This window comes from Sinocyclocheilus anshuiensis, unplaced genomic scaffold (genome assembly GCF_001515605.1).
Source record: "Sinocyclocheilus anshuiensis isolate Anshui unplaced genomic scaffold, SAMN03320099.WGS_v1.1 scaffold103, whole genome shotgun sequence".
In the NCBI taxonomy this organism is placed as follows: domain Eukaryota; kingdom Metazoa; phylum Chordata; class Actinopteri; order Cypriniformes; family Cyprinidae; genus Sinocyclocheilus; species Sinocyclocheilus anshuiensis.
Window position 1 is genome coordinate 680,581 of NW_015548201.1, and position 14,942 is coordinate 695,522.

Sequence of the window (14,942 nt, forward strand, 5' to 3'; positions counted from 1 at the left end):
AAATTAAATCATGTCTAAGGGAAAAGCAAAACTTGATTTGTGACTCATTTTGATAACGTGATACATTTTATTAGAGTAAAATACCAAAACAAAATGTATTTTTTTCAAATTCACTGAACATGCTAATGAATGATTGCACTTAGAACATATAACAATATACCATATATAGACAGCTTACAAAATATATACACCCTGGTCACCAATTTGGCTTAGCAAGATATGAGTTTTATTTACTTGATTTGATTTGACTAAGACCTAAACTTAGCAGAATGGTGCCAGGTAATATTTGGCAGGATACACAAGCAGTTTTACTTTAGTTTCTGTTGATGCAGTTTATGTTTTTTGTTCAGAGACAGAAAAGAATAATTAAAATAGAGAGTTCCATTCTTCTGAATGACAAAACATTACAATCTAGGAATAGGTATTACATATTGGAGATTCCATAAGTTCAGAATAAAAAAAAAAAATAATAATAATAATGTAAGTAAAATTTGACTTCAAATACTGTTTGAATTACTGCTTGTTTTTAGTGCACTGAGAATTTTTTTCTCTCCAACTCTTACATTTAAAAGTGCATTGATGATAACGGTCTTGTTTAGATTTAGAGTTTGTCCAAATTGAATAAATTGTGAAATTGAGACTTTTCTCCTTTTTTTGGCAGGACCACGTATAAAAAAATGGCAAATAGGTGGAGGTCAGAGGCTGAATGTTAGAGATCAGTGGTGTCTATGGAAGGGTTTGCAAAAGTGAGACTGGGGCTGTCTGCACCTCTCCTCTTTTCTCGCTGGGCCAGTGCAGCACCCAGAGGCTCAATGTATGGAGATTCACTCCTTTCATCCTCCTCCTCTTCCTCCTGAATTACCTACCGCACAACAGAAAAAGTAAGTACTCAAAACATACTCAGCTAAAGAACTTATAAAGATTTAAGAAGCACTTGTGTCCCAGCATTTATAGAAAAATGTGTCTCTTTGCACTATAAGTGGCACTGGAAATATGCTTGAAATCCTGTGGAATTCAAAAGTCTGCCATCACATTGAAAATCTGTGATTCAAAAACACTTGGGAACTTTTAGGGTTCTGAATTTGTTTTTAAGTAAAATGGAACAAGAAATATTTCAGCTCTGTCACTAATCAAATAAGCAAATCAGTGACAATGTGAACGCCTTTGTGAATGCCTCAAATCATGCTGGAGAACATGATTATCAGGTTTTACACGAACTTATGGAGGTCATGCAGCCCGAGTGCTGCTGTTATTAAAGCAAAAAGGTGACAACAAGTAGTAAATAATTCTTCAATTCATGTTATTTTATTTTTTTTCAATTAATTGTTTCACGAATTATGTTGACTTTTACTAGTGGTCTCAGACTTTTGCTCCCCACTGTATATTATCTTTATTTTAATAATACATTTACCATCATTGGCATAGTGTCTTTCTCTGTCATGGTCATATCGATGTTGTAGTCCAAGGAATTAAGGCTAAAACAGAACAGACACACAACATACACACATAATCAGAATCTCACAAAGCACCTCTTCTGTATGAAGACACAAAGGACATTATGGGGGAAAAAGTTACCAGTAAAGACATTTTGGACCAGTAACGTAGCTTGAAATAAAATCAAACACATGCTTCAATTAGCATGTAGTATAGCTTAGTGTGATTCTGAGAAACATGGGATCGCCAACATCACAACATTAAACTAAAACTACTGCTAGTGAAACTCATAATCTACCATTACCCACAGATTAGTGCAAACAGATGCTATCTGTCATGGAGAACCACAGTATTGGTCCTGGACAAATGGCATACTGTATCTTAAATGGATTTTGTAGATGCCATTTAAGTTCATTGGCAGAATGTGGGCTCCCATGACAAGATAAACATGCTTGCAAATACTTCCATTGTAAGTCAGTGGTTTCCATCTTTTACAGTGAATTCAGTTTTTGAATGTGCAATCTGATATATTTTTTTTTAGATCATTTCAGAGCAGGGAATATCACATTTCACCTCTCACTGTCTAATGTATTTACATGAAATCACAAACTGCCTGAGACACCAGACAATTGCGATACATTATGTAACTAATAGGGCTGTTGATTTAGTGTTTTGATAATTTAGTATGATTAATAATAATACAAAAAGTAATAAGTAGAGTGTCACATGCCCCTTGATCTATACACTACAAATCAAAAGTTTGTGGCCCCTTTTTTTGTGTGAAAGAAATTTATATTTTTATTCAGCAAGAATAAATTAAATTGTGACAGTATAATGAAAAAAATTAAAAACAAATTAAAAAGTGGCAGTAAAAACATTATAATGCTACAAAAGATTTTTGTTTAAAATAAAAGCTGTTCTTTTAAACTTTCTATTTCTTTCTATCAAAAAAATCTTAAAAAAGGGATCACAGTGTCCATAAAAATATTAATCAGCACAAATGTTTTCAACACTAATGATAAGAAATGTTTCTTGAGCACCAAATCATCATGTAGGAATGATTTCTGAAGGATCATGTGACTGAATTTTCAGCAGCCATTAGTCTTCAGTTTTGCTGTCACATGAATGAATTACATTTTAAAATAGACAAAATAGAAAAAAAGTTATTTTAAATTGTAATACAATTTCACAATATTACTGTTTTTACAAATAAGCATAAAACACTTCTTTCAAACTCTTGAGTAAATGGGTTCCAAATGGTAGAGTATGCCATTTTAATAAATTAACAGCCCTAGTAATTAAATAAATGGGGTAATTTAGCACAATTTGAAAATAGAATGACAGTGACGATATAAAATTAGGCATGTTTGTTGGTGAGTCTATAAAATTTTCATCATTTTTTTTTTCCCATAGTGTTTATAGTCTGTAGAGCACTGTTATGGTACCTCTCTCTGTCTGCGCTGGAGCCATCTTCGTCAAAGCCTAGGTCTGTGGCCGTGTCAATATTCATATTCAGCACTGGGTTTGCTCTGTGGAATACATATCAAACAATCTCACACAACAGCTTGCTGCTGAATCCCTGTTCAAAATTATATACGGGCCATCATTTTAGGCAACCCGTGATGTCTGTCTTACCCTTCTTTGGTGTATTTGTTGGTTCCAGGAACAACAGGGCTGGTCTTCTGATTCTCTATGACCACTGTGGCTGCTGAATTCATGGCTTTGGCTGCCTTCAGTTTCCTCTTGTAGCTAAAGGGTAGAAAGAGACCCAGCAGCGTTAAGTTGAAAATCCGAAACGGTCGCAGACAGAATGAAGAAACGTGTGCATATGTGTGTGGGTGCACATCAAGAAGAGCTATTTTAAATCTGTTGAATCTGGTTAGCAGATTTGTAATGTGCGTGACCCAGACTGAGGTTAGAGGGTCTTCCATAATGCCATTGTACTGGCTCTATGCCTGATGTTGGGAACAGATCTGACAGGCGGGTTCATGCAAGTTCACTGTAAAGTATATACACACCCTACATGACCTGCAGTGCCTTCCCATCCAACTTGGGCATGGTTGCTAATTTTAGCCCTATAAATATTACAAATTATTTAAAAGTAGAAATATAAATGAATGGTATAATACAGAGACTGATAAGCTGTACCAAGAGCATAATTCAAACCAAAGAGTAAGTGTTTCTTTAACATCATTGAAACTTGAATGGCTAATTCAGTAGATCTTACTTTCTTCTGATGCACACGAGTGAGGTGGTTGTTACAACAAGAACGATCACCAGTGCAGCCATCAAACCAATCATGATGAATACCTCTGTCTTAACATCTGTAGACTCGGTAACAGTTGTCAACTGTTAAGGAAATTTAAAAAAAAAAAAAAAAAAATGTAAAGCTTAACATGTTGATAACAACCTTCATGATTAACTTTTGGAGTATTGGGAGGGGGATTGTTTTTTTTTTTTTGTTGTTGTTGTTGTTACTTACAATGCCAGTAAATCCAAGCTGAGTTAGTTGGTATCCATGTTCCTTGTAGACCTCCTCTGAATTCAGGATTGCGGTCACTGCATCATAGTCAAGAGCTGTGCCGTTTGGGAACACAAAATAAGCCTCCAAAATGGTCATCTCTTCAGCTCTGCAAAGGACATAAATTCTGCTGTCATTGTTTTATAATTTTTGTATTATGTATATGCTATTATAGCATTTATTTATATATTAAATTAGCATTTTTATATTTTCAGTTTTCATTTTACTTTTAGTAATTGTTGTTTTTGTCATTTTTATTAGTTTCTTTTTAAATTTCCAATTAGCTTTAATTAATTTTTTTATTTCAGTTTTAGTTATAGTATGTTTAATAGTTCATCTTAAACTTATTTTAAGTTAGTTGCCAAGGCAACGTTACTGATTTTCATTTTTAAAGTCATTTTTAAGTTTTTCCATCTAATATTTATATATTTATTCCTAATCCAGTTGTCAATTAAACCTTTGTATATTAAATAAACCTGTCACGGCTGTGTTGAGGAAGGCACACGAGAACGAAGATACAAACAATAAGAAGTTTAATAACAACCAGGTAGAGGATAATCCACAGATATGAGGGGTAGCCACACGCCAATACAAACGTATATGTTGACATAAAATACTGAATGAAAGCTGGAACTAAGGAGTGAGTTTAAATAAGGCAGCCAGCTGATGACAAACAGGTGATGGGAATTAACTAATGAACACTAATGAATCAATGAACTAAACTAGGACAGGAACAGAACCAAATAAGAGCACAGATGAACTAAACAGACCAGAAGACTACACAGAGTGAAAAACAACAAAAAGAGTTCATAACTGTTACAAAACCATTGTATATTACAAATATTGTTGACTCCTTGAGAAGCTTTTGTTCCACTTTTTGAAGTCACTTTGGATAAAAGTATCTGGTATATACATAAATGTAATGTAAATGTAAACGTATTTTAATTAACATATTTTTTTATATATAGTTTTAGTTAACTATAACAACACTGAACATTCTTTAAAATGTCTTCTTTTATATTCCACAGAAGAAATAAAGTTATACAGGTTTGAGGGAGTATTTGAAAATGTTTGGGTCCCTTGAGCAGTAATATAAATATTCTGTTTGTAAATACAGTACAAAAAAATGATATGATCAGTAAGTCATGGCAACTTACGTTTTTACAGTAACTCATCAAAATACATTGAGCAATTTCAACTTTTTTGAGATTCAACTCGATTTTTTAAGTAAGTTTAAGTTACGACTATGATGATTATACTTAAAAATTTAAGTCAGCAACTGAACTTGAAATGGGTGCAATTTTATTTTTATAGTGTAGATACAATTTTGCTGGTCTCTTGCCAAAATTAAATCCATAATTCTCTAATTATGCCAAATAAATGAAACGTTTGCTTAATAACAGTAGCACTGACAAGACAGGAAATCTACATGGAATTTTGAATCTCTTTGGGAGAGAAAATACAAACCGACTTGGATTTAGTCTATGATGTACACGCCACCTGCTGGATTATACATATTATAACAGGAATGAAATAAAAAGATATTCCAGACTTAACATGAGTTTGGTGAGATTCAGTTTAGTTTACTGTATATGTATACATGGGGATGTGGGGGATTGAATCTTACCGCGGAATAACCGTCTCACTAAACACATTGAAGAATTCCACCGTTGCTTTTGTAGCACTTATCAGAATCCTGTAAAAAATATCAAACACATGTATTCCCTTTGACCTGAATTTGAAAAAAGCATCAAATAAATAATAATCATGAATCACATTCCAAGTGTCCTTTAAAATAACACTTCTTCACACATCAATAGATTCAAATCAACCTTAAAGTGCATCTCTTACGCTCTGATCTAAGGCAAATTCTCATTGACTTCAGACACAGATGCACTAAATCTGAGACTGACTCTGTAGGAGCTGTCAACTGTGAGAAGCTGCAAAACAATGCAATTAGAAAATGACTAAAATAAACAAGACTGAATGAATTAATAATACATTGAAGGGGTGAAAATACCCTACCTCAACCACAGAGGTGGAACTGAGACCATCAAGATTAGACGCCTTCACCTGAACCATGAACTTCCCTCTTTTATTATTTTCCATTGCCTTCTGGGACCTGGACATTATGAAGAGACATTTGCTTGTTTACTTCCAGTTTAGTTCCTTTGGGGTGTAACCAGCCACAACAACATTTTGACTGATGCACATTGAATAGTTTCTATTTTCGGATTCTGTTTTAACTTATTCACACAGCATTTAAGCCTTCAGCATGGACAGACAAATTATTTAATGTTGGAAACTTGCCGCATCGCACCACATTATGCCTATTCGTGATTTACAAACAGGTTAGAAACTTTAATTTCTCACCGTATATGTGCAGTGAACCTTCCGTCAGCATCTTCCTGATCAGCAGAGTCGGCGTAGAGAAACAAACTCTCTGTGGAATTCCCTTCACTGCTAACAAAGTCCACCTTGGTAACTTCAAATTTGGTTTTCCTGTTCTCTCCTGTGTCTCTGTCTATGGCCTTAAAGGTGTAAAAGGAAACAAACCCGGGGAAATACTTTATGGAGACTCAAAGACATTATATTGTAACATAAAAAAAAATAACATAACAGTGGATAAGTGTATATTACAGCACAAAAAGTGACATATAAAGAGACCTCAAATTGTCAATAAGTGAAATATCACACTTACATAAACTCTGCCAACAGATGTGCCCACCTCAACTTTCTCAATGACTACAACTAGAGAAACAGAAATATGTTAAAACTTTTTTCATAAATAATATACATTTGCTTATATGTCAATCATTTATTTATTTTTGAATATAATTTTTGTGTACCATAGAAGTCCTGCAAGACAACAAACTCTGGGGCGTTGTCATTGATATCCACAATATTAATAGTGACAACTCCTACAAGCAAGTGAACAATATTTTATGAATATTTAATGCACTCAATAAAGACCAAAATGATTAATGGTACTGGTTAATATGAGCGAGGAAATTGGAAAATACATAAAATCTCAATGTGATACATTTAACTTAAAGGAATTGTGCACCTAAAAATAACAATTTATCCACATATTGTACAAGTCCTGTATTTTTCTTCATTTTTTAAATGTTCAAGTTTGAAATCACTTATACCTAATGAATGTCACATAAACGGTCATGTTTGACAATATGCGACCAGAAATTAAATCTAAAATTGCAACAACAAAAAAATTGCAATTGGAAAGGACCATCCTATTTTTTAATTTTTTTTTATGAAAAACACCTGTTTTGCTCTATTCACGAAAAAAAAAATGATATAAATTGGAAAATTTTTAGGGTGAGCTATTCCTTCAACAACAGAACATACTATGAAAAAAAAGGCTAGCGCAGGAAAGAAAGCACTTTTTTAATGGACAATATGATGCAACAGAATGTACCTTCAGTACTGTCTCTCCTCTTCTCAGTTAAAACATCCACCACCTTGGCATTCATGAACACTTTATCACATTTCTCATAGTCAATATCATAGACAGTATTAGTTATCACATCACCGTTACTCTCAACTTTGAACCACTCTTCGGGACATGGACCTCTGACGCCATTGCATTGGCATTCAGTAGAATCAAGCTCATATTCTAGAAGGTGTTCAGTGTCCACATCTTCGCCTTTGATTGTGCCCAGAGGCATTGACAAGGTGCTGTTCTCTTTTACGCTCAGGGTCATGTCGGATGGGAATTCAGGTGGAGTGTCATTCACATCAACCACAATTACTTTCACTGTTGTCTCAACCTTTTGCTGACCCAAGTCCAAGGCCTCCACTGTTAGATCGTACGTCTTGCGGTCACTTTCGTAGTCCAGCTCAACAGCGGGATCCACCGTGATGTTGCCCCTGTAACCTTCACTGATGTTCTCACTAAATAATATGAAACTTCCAAAACTACCATCAGTAATACTGAAGAAGATACGATTATTGAAGTCTGATTGATCGCCATCGTGAGCCCGCACAGAGCCAACCCATATGCCTATAGAGGGGAGACAAAAAGTTGTCCGTTTTTACAAAATGTTCATATACAGTGGCTACGGAAAGTATTCAGACCCCCTTCAATTTTTCACTCTTTGTTATATTGCAGCCATTTGCTAATGTTTTTCTGTCAATATGGGGTGCTGTGTGTACATTAATGAGGAAAAAAAATTAACTTAAATGATTTTAGCAAATGGCTGCAATATAACAAAGAGTGAAAAATTGAAGGGGGTCTGAATACTTTCCGTACCCACTGTAAGTTATTTCTTGAAAATAACTATGCAGTTCTGGAAATTTACTAAAAAATTACTTAAAATCGTAATGAATTTGTTCAGAAAAAGCACAAGTTACCTCCTTCACTTTCCTTTACTTTAAATTCGTAGGGAGCAGGATCAAGGTACTGTGGAGAATTGTCATTTTCATCCTAGGAAAAATAGAAAGAAAAAAGTAAGTTACTTAATTAAATGAATGAATTATACTTCAATATATTTCTAAATCTATTTTTAATAAATGCCTATAAATATATGCACATTGCTTATTGTGAAGACAATAAACGATCAATAAACCTATAAATGGTACAGTTCATCTCTAACTATATAAATGCTGCACTCTCACCCCAATGTTGATGGTCACTTTTGCTGTGGAGGACAGGGATGGTGTGCCCATATCTGAAGCGATCACCATCAACTCAATCCCACCATCTAGGGCAGGGTCCATAGCCTCACGGTCCAATCGACCATTGTTTTCAAGCACACCAGAGTCATGGTCTATGGTAAAGTTACTACTGAATGGGCTGTTGTCAATGCGATACTGGATTATGCTGTTTGGGTTTTTTGGGTCGTCTCCATCTGTAGCCTTTCAAAATTAAAAAAACAGGTTTTCCTTTAGAGACATAGAGACTTCCATTACATTTATTCACTTCACAGACACTTTTATCCAAAGCAACTCACAGTAATTTCAAGGTATACGTTTTTTTTCTGTGTTCCCTGACAGTCAAGTCCATGACCTTGCTAGCACCATGCAACTATCTACTAGTTACGTGAGTAAAAGTGGCATACAAATCATTCACACAATCTATCTTCATCATTTTAGATGTCTATGCTGATTTCTCAATCACCATTACATACATAAAGTTACCTGGATTTTAAGCTCTAATTTTTGGTTCTCTTGTACATAGGCCTCATAAAGTACTCTGTTCATCACTGGTGTCTGATCATTAATATCCAGAATGTTGATCATCAAAACAGTGGTACCAATCTTGCCATCTGAATCTATGGCCTGCAGGGTGGGTGAGTAGGAATTGGTGCCTTCCCTGTCAAGACGCTGTCCATTTTTTACAACGATAGTTCCAGTCTCTGGATGAACATCGAATAACTCCCGCCTGATGTACATTTAAGAAAAGAAAAAGAAAAGAGCAAACTTGCAATGACTAACTGAGTAATTTTGTCCCAACCAAATGATAGCAGACTGAATATTCAACATACATGCTTTCTGGCATCAATTTGTAAGTGAGTTTGCCATCATCCAAGGCATCTTCATCTGTTGCCTGTCAAACCAGAACATTAGTGAGTATCAAAACAATCAATCTTAGACACCACGAAAAGGAAAAGTGAGTAAATAAAAGATGCACTTACAGTAATGATGCCCAAAACAGTTCCGTCATCAGTGTTCATCAATAGAAAACTCATCCTCCTCAAACTCAGGAATGTTGTCATTTACGTCATTGATGTTAATCGTGATAGAAGCCATAGAGGTGAAGTCTGCACTGGCATCTTCAGCAATAATCTGGAGAGATATAACGAAGTATTAAAACTGCATTTTAGTACAATTTTGTCTATTGCAAAGAGGTTTCAAACAGGTTTTCTGAATGCTACTCTTGTTTAAAAGGAAAACAAATAGTCTTGTCCTAAATTCATGGCATTGGTTGAGGTTAATAGAGAGTAAAGAACATTTCAGGCAAAATATGAACAGCTATTTTGTTAATTTTGGCTTCACCACCTATATATCTATATATATCTATATCATCCTGGTGATTGTCGACTATGCCACCCGGTACCCGAGGCAGTTCCCCTCCGAAAAGCCACCGCCAAAGCCATTGCCCAGGAACTCTTCCTGCTCTCCAGCCGAGTCGGCATCCCAGCGGAGATCCTGACCGACCAGGGTACCCCCTTTATGTCCCGGCTAATGGCTGACCTCTGCCGGCTGTTGCGGGTGAAGCAGTTGAGGACCACAGTCTACCATCCCCAGACCGACGGACTGGTCGAACGCTTCAATCAAACACTCAAGCAGATGTTGAGACGGGTGGTCGCGGAGGACAAACGCGACTGGGACCTGATGCTGTCCTATGTCCTCTTCGGGATCCGCAAAGTTCCACAGGCCTCAACTGGCTTCACCCCCTTCGAGCTCCTCTTTGGCCGGAACTAGAGACCAGCTCGCAGCCCTCGCCGTCTCTGACCCCGTGGTTGTTAACGTCAACCCCCACCTCTCGGTTGCCCAGAAGAGGCAGCTGCAGCACCTGGTCGGTCAGTTCGCCGATGTGTTCTCCTCTCGTCCCGGGCAGACCGGAGTCCTGCGGCACGACACCATCGAAGTGAAATTCTATGCAGTGAAACACAAGCAAGTGAAGTGACAAAAAGAGTCAAACGTCCAATGCTGCTATACTGTAAACTATTTTCTTGCAATACTGCTTGACCAGTCAAATTAAGCAGCTGAAACTAACTGTCTTGTATAAAGGTAATTGTTGTTTTATGGCTGGCTACTATCATAAATGCCACCCAGTTTAAAATAATGTACAAATAATAGAAAAATATTAAAATAATAAAATCTTTCCTGGTTTCTAGTTTGGTGTTATTAACCCAATGCAGTAAAGACCACTCTCCCCTGTGTTTGTGACTGGCATGTTCTTCAGTATCTGTAATCACTCTAAAAGTAGGCAAGGTCCTTTTCTCTAAGCTAGGATACAGTAATTCTGGCACTGGCCAAACTACTGGGCCTCGGCTATCTTATGCGGTAAATCTCCAGAGACACCCTCATATACAAACCTGGACAGACATTACTTTCTTCTTCTCATAATCAACAGCAGATGAATCTTTTATTATCACTTGCACAGAACTTTCTCCCACCCCAGTGCTGGGACTGACAGCGAACACATCCTTATCAGGTCCCTCAAGACGGAGATTAAACCTGCTGTTTAGCCCCTGGATCATAGATAAAATAATCATCAATACACGAAAAACATAAATAATCATAATAAAAAATCTCCTCAGAAGAAACCATGCAAATGTTGTAATTACAGACCTGGTCTGGATCTTTGACTCTTATATTCAGTTCATTTACTGACAGTCCTGCAGATGAATTCTCATCAACTTTGCCTATGAAGCTGTTTTTCTGTGTGCAGGTTTCAATTTCACCTTCACACTCATAAAATTCAGGGCCATTGTCATTCACATCTCCAATAGAAATCTGTAGTTCTGCTATTGTGCTTGCAATAACTCCATCCACATTAAGATTTGTTTCACTTCCCTGAAGTACAGGAAGAAAAAATCAGCAAAAATAAAAAAAAACAAATCAAGTACCGTTCATAAAAATCATAGATTATGATAGGTACTACAAAGGTTAAAAGTATACAGTGACATTAGTTTGCCGCCAAATATTGCTGCCGTTAAATTGTAATCAACCTGATATCATAATAACAGGATACAATTAAATTCAGAAGTCAGTAACTCACCATTATTTGTAACATTACCACAGCATTTTTATCCAATAATTCTTCACGGTCAAATACAGTTTTGATAGATATTTCACCAGTCTCATCATTGATTTGGAACAGGTCTGGTGCATCAGCACCTGTGCAACAGGACAAAAAGTCATAATGGCATAGAAAAAGCTGTTCTACATAAGGTGGTCTTTTCTCATGGTGGCTGCCACATTAAGATTACATTACCAGCAGAATACTACTTACTATATCTTAATAATTGGTGACAGAATAGAGTATGACATTTGAGAGACTGTTAACAATTGAAAAAAAATATATATATATATATAAAGTCCAAGTGCATTTTTAAAATAAAATTTCCAATTGACTGACTTTCAATACTGTAGTGGATCTGGTCATTGATCCCAGTGTCTGGATCTCTGGCTCTCACAGTAAAGATTGTTGTACCCTGAGAATTTACAGAGAGAGATTCAAAAGTGAGAGATCATTATGTGTGTGTGTGTGTGTGTGTGTGTGTGTGTGTGTGTGTGTGTGTGTGTGTGTGTATGGAGATATATTTGTGTGGATCAAGATTTACAGTACATTAGACAACAAGCTGTGCCCAAACAGTACCACAATAGAAAAATTGTTGAATTTACAAAGTTACATTAAATGTCCTTAAAAAGAAATACTGAAAAAGAAAGAAAGAAAGAAAGAAAGAAAGAAAGAAAGAAAGAAAGAAAGAAAGAAAGAAAGAAAGAAAGAAAGAAAGAAAGAAAGAAAGAAAGAAAGAAAGAAAGAAAGAAAGAAAGAAAGAAAGAAAGAAAGAAAGAAAGAAAGAAAGAAAGAAAGAAATGCCACTCACCACAGGTGAATTCTCATCAACAGCAGCAAGGTCAGGTAAATTCAGAAATTGTGGGTCGAGATTTGGCATATCCTTAACTGTAATGAATGCAATTACTGATGAAGATTGAACCACGTTTTCTTGATCATTCAGTGGCCCACCACCATCCTGACGAAAGCAATGAACAGTTAGAAAAGTACAGCGTAAACAGCATGGATAAACGTTTGTAGATTTTGGGATTTCTTTTTGCTTGTTTTGTAAAAATAATGAAATATTGCAATGTTTTTATGCATCTTTTTTTTAAGTGTGCATCCCATACACATATTTTCCCTCATTCAAAGAAAACCCCATCACTTATCTGAATATAATTACTTTATAAATAAATACTTACAGATGCAATGATTCGTATCTGATAGAAAGGACTTTTGTCAGTGAAGCTCAAAGGTCCCCGCAGGACAACAATTCCAGTAGTCGGAGAGATTGAAAACAGGCTAGCCCCATCATTTGGTGTCACCTAAGACAAACTTACTGTGTTATGAATACAATTAAAGTGAGATGTGGGGGTGAAAATGCAATTTATGACTTGAAGGGAACATACGTCATCAATTTTGTAGGACACAATAGAAGCTGTGCCAAAATCATAATCTATGGCGTTTGCTCTGAACAGTGTACTGCCCACAGGTTCATTCTTCAGGAAGGAATAAAAAAACATATAAATGTGAACAAACAGCTCAAACTATCCTGAAAAAAAAATAAACAAATGCACATTGCCACTTCTTGAAGCTCTCTCTGTGCTAAACACCTCAGACTGAGAGTAAAGTTAAATTGGAGCAGATTACAGAATTAACCCAGCTGATTCACACAGGATCAACACCATCACAGCTTGTGGATTTTAGCACCTTTTTAAATGATTAGTTCACCCAAAAATAAACATTCTGTCATCATTTACTCATACTCATGTCATCCCAAACCTGTTTGTTTGACTTTCTTCCATAAGATGTAGACTTGTGTACAACAATGTACTTGTTACTTTTTTCAATGCAATTACAATGAATGGAAACGGAAACTTTCAAGCTTCAAAAGGGACACAATAGCACCGTAAAAAGAATGACTTGTGCGTAAAAGTCCAAGTCTGTCTTCGGCCATGCCATACAGTAGCTTTATGTGGGAAGATGCTTCAGTGAATAACACATTTTACTTATATTGCAATACAGTAGGCCTACTCAAGTCATACTGGCTGCTTTTATGAGGCTACTATGATACTTTTTTTCTGGAACTTGGCAGCTCCAGTAGCTATCTTCTTTTGCTTCTCAGTGAAAATACATCTAAATCACCTCACTCATGCCTGTGTTTTATGAATTTCTTGGGCCCTCGTCTCACTGCTTTTTTGGTGTCTTGTGCTTTTTTTTTTTTTTGTCTGTTGCATGAGCGCCTTTTAAAAACACTGTTTAACAGTGCCTGTTTGGGCCAGTAGGTGGGGCTGTTGTCAATCAGGTAATAATTATTAAGTAATAATAAAACTGTTCAGTGAAATTGAGAACTTATGTCTAACTTCTGTGCAAACAACTGTGCAGAGTTTACAATGTGACCTTGTAAAGTGAGCCTATAGTTTTGGGGAAATTGAATGCAATAACATAGCCTATTCTGTCATTCATAACATTTTTACTTATTTAAAGGGGTCATATGATGCTGCTAAAAAGAACATTATTTTGTGTATTTGGTGTAATGAAATGTGTTTATGCGGTTTAAAGTAAAAAAAAAAACATTATTTTCCACACACTGTACATTACTGTTTCTCCTCTATGCCCCGCCTTTTTGAAACGCGTCGATTTTTACAAAGCTCATCGGTCTGAAAAAGCGAGGTGTGCTGTGATTGGCCAGCTATCCAGTGCGTTGTGATTGACCGAATACCTCAAGTGTGTGACGGAAATGTTACGCCCCTCACCATACTGTTGATGCCCTGTCCGGCCGGAGCGGCGAGACAAAAACATTAAAACCCATTACAAACGAGGCATATGTTGCATCCAGTGGGGACATAATTACTGATTATAATGACTTATACTGTCTTTTTACGCGTTGCGTTGCATTGCATCGCGCCGCGTAAACATAAAACTCTGTCTGCATTTGTGATCAGAGAAATGTAAATACAACTTAACCACTGATTTGTAGTCGTGGAAGACGACTTCCTCTTTTGGAAGACCAAACAAAGTAGTTTCGCTTTCACAACAAAAAACACAGCGGCCTAGCGTGAACCGAAGCCCCGGCTTAGCGTGCGCTGAGGCCGGGATAGAGTGAGCTGAGCCCGGGCTAGAATGAGCTGAGGCCGGGCTAGCGCGAGCCGAAGCCCCGGCTTAGCGTGCGGATCCGACGAATGAGCGGCAACCACATGTGACGACCCCGGGCTGGACTCCGCTTCATCCACGGTGAAA

The 14,942-nt window shown here is 36.5% G+C and overlaps 3 protein-coding genes across 5 annotated transcripts in view; all 3 read right to left on the minus strand.

Annotated features, from left to right (window-relative positions):
* Window positions 1–143: 143 nt before the first annotated feature.
* Window positions 144–5,770, minus strand: LOC107653328 (cadherin-related family member 2-like). 3 transcript variants are annotated; one of them, XM_016440012.1, is made up of 8 exons: window positions 5,583–5,770; window positions 3,917–4,064; window positions 3,662–3,783; window positions 3,070–3,183; window positions 2,880–2,963; window positions 1,576–1,605; window positions 1,412–1,475; window positions 144–862 (listed from the first exon to the last, which is right to left on the minus strand). In XM_016440012.1, the coding sequence occupies exons 2-8, from the start codon at window positions 4,052–4,054 to the stop codon at window positions 710–712; spliced, it is 705 nt and encodes a 234-aa protein (XP_016295498.1). In that variant the 5' UTR covers window positions 4,055–4,064; window positions 5,583–5,770; the 3' UTR covers window positions 144–709. The 3 variants fall into 3 exon arrangements, with proteins under 3 accessions (XP_016295498.1, XP_016295499.1, XP_016295500.1); XM_016440013.1 differs by lacking the exon at window positions 5,583–5,770 and adding an exon at window positions 4,500–4,861; XM_016440014.1 differs by lacking the exon at window positions 1,576–1,605 and having other exon boundaries at window positions 5,583–5,767.
* On the minus strand, window positions 5,015–9,648 carry LOC107653303 (cadherin-related family member 2-like). Its single transcript, XM_016439981.1, has 12 exons — window positions 9,610–9,648; window positions 9,460–9,521; window positions 9,113–9,356; window positions 8,591–8,830; window positions 8,327–8,399; window positions 7,392–7,976; window positions 6,805–6,876; window positions 6,657–6,706; window positions 6,329–6,486; window positions 5,981–6,077; window positions 5,807–5,895; window positions 5,015–5,651 (listed from the first exon to the last, which is right to left on the minus strand). Exons 1-11 carry the CDS (start codon window positions 9,646–9,648, stop codon window positions 5,815–5,817), a joined length of 1,701 nt encoding a protein of 566 aa, XP_016295467.1. The 3' UTR covers window positions 5,015–5,651; window positions 5,807–5,814.
* A 1,103-nt stretch (window positions 9,649–10,751) lies between these two features.
* Window positions 10,752–14,942, minus strand: part of LOC107653327 (cadherin-related family member 2-like) — an 8,219-nt gene continuing 4,028 nt past the window's right edge. Inside the window, exons 8-14 of the mRNA XM_016440011.1 lie at window positions 13,112–13,201; window positions 12,905–13,027; window positions 12,535–12,681; window positions 12,063–12,138; window positions 11,703–11,821; window positions 11,273–11,497; window positions 10,752–11,172 (exon numbers count right to left, since the gene is read on the minus strand). Coding sequence (XP_016295497.1) covers window positions 11,005–11,172; window positions 11,273–11,497; window positions 11,703–11,821; window positions 12,063–12,138; window positions 12,535–12,681; window positions 12,905–13,027; window positions 13,112–13,201 — 948 coding nt within the window. The 3' untranslated portion in view covers window positions 10,752–11,004. The remainder of the gene's footprint in view (window positions 11,173–11,272; window positions 11,498–11,702; window positions 11,822–12,062; window positions 12,139–12,534; window positions 12,682–12,904; window positions 13,028–13,111; window positions 13,202–14,942) is intronic.